The 1032-nt window shown below is 64.3% G+C and overlaps 1 protein-coding gene across 1 annotated transcript in view; it reads left to right on the top strand.

The window, feature by feature from the left end:
- The first annotated feature begins 304 nt into the window (after positions 1 to 304).
- hppy (MAP4K3-like protein hppy) overlaps positions 305 to 1032 on the top strand; it is an 11329-nt gene continuing 10601 nt past the window's right edge. The window contains exon 1 of the mRNA XM_011502269.1: positions 305 to 774. Coding sequence (XP_011500571.1) covers positions 664 to 774 — 111 coding nt within the window. The 5' untranslated portion in view covers positions 305 to 663. The remainder of the gene's footprint in view (positions 775 to 1032) is intronic.

Below are 1032 nucleotides of genomic sequence, written 5' to 3'. Positions count from 1 at the left end.
CGATGCAGGTGTTTGTTGATCGAGCGGGCCTTCGATTATCCATCCTTGGACGTGTGCGCATCGAGATTGCAGAGGTCGGTCGCGCAGTAGTACCGCCGTTGCCGCCGCCGCCGTTGCCGCCGCCGCTGCCGCTGTCACCGACAGCGCCAAGTACGAGTCCAAGTCCAAGTCCGAGACCGAGTCGAGCCGATTCGAGTCGAGTCGAGTCGCGCTGAGCAACGGACGAGCGGGGGAGTCGTGGGGAAAGGCGCGCGAATGCGAAGATCTGCCGTCGGTCGACTAGTCGGACGAAGATAGCCACAGTCGTCCGTGGACGGGGTGAGGGAGCGGAGAGGGAAAATGGCGGCGGTCGAGGCACGGACCGCGAGAGCGACGGTCACCGTGTGATACGATAATATAAAGTCGGTCACGCTCTCTCGGCCATAATTCGCGAGCTCGGGACGAAGAGCGAGGCTCCAGGCGAGTGCAAGGCCGAGAGGAGTCGAGGTCGTCGCGAACGCGGTCCCGGGCGGGGGGTGGGGTGGGTTGGGGGTATCGGAGGTGGTCGTGGGCCCAGGGACGCGCGATGTAGGGGCCCGGGCGACGGGAGCCGGAGGTGGAGCACCGTAGTGTCGGTGAGAGCATACGTCGAGTTTCGGCCGGGGGCAGGCCAGTGGGGCGACTATGGCCCTGAACGCGAACGCCCTCTCCAGCGACATCAGCAGGCGCAATCCCCAGGACGAGTACGAGCTAATACAGAGGATCGGCAGCGGGACCTACGGTGACGTTTACAAAGTGAGCCAACGACCTTTAGGGGCTCGGGGCCGTGTTAGCCTCGAGCTCGACACCGACACATCATCCAGCCGGTGAGCGACGAGCTCCCGTTCCTGCGACCCAAGACGCGTACGTCGTGGCTGCTTTGTTGGCTCTGCTCTCATTGTTTACCTTTGCACTGGCCACGCGATCGCTAGCGAGCGCCGCTTTTCGTTCGAACGCAGGCCTATCCCTCCGCTGCTGCTGCTGCTACTGCTGTTGCTTCCCCCCCCCCCCCCC

The sequence above is a fragment of the Ceratosolen solmsi genome, unplaced genomic scaffold (genome assembly GCF_000503995.2).
Source record: "Ceratosolen solmsi marchali unplaced genomic scaffold, CerSol_1.0 scaffold31, whole genome shotgun sequence".
NCBI classification, from domain to species: Eukaryota; Metazoa; Arthropoda; class Insecta; order Hymenoptera; family Agaonidae; genus Ceratosolen; species Ceratosolen solmsi.
Note: the sequence above shows the minus strand (reverse complement) of the source record. Positions and strands in the feature narration are given on the sequence as shown.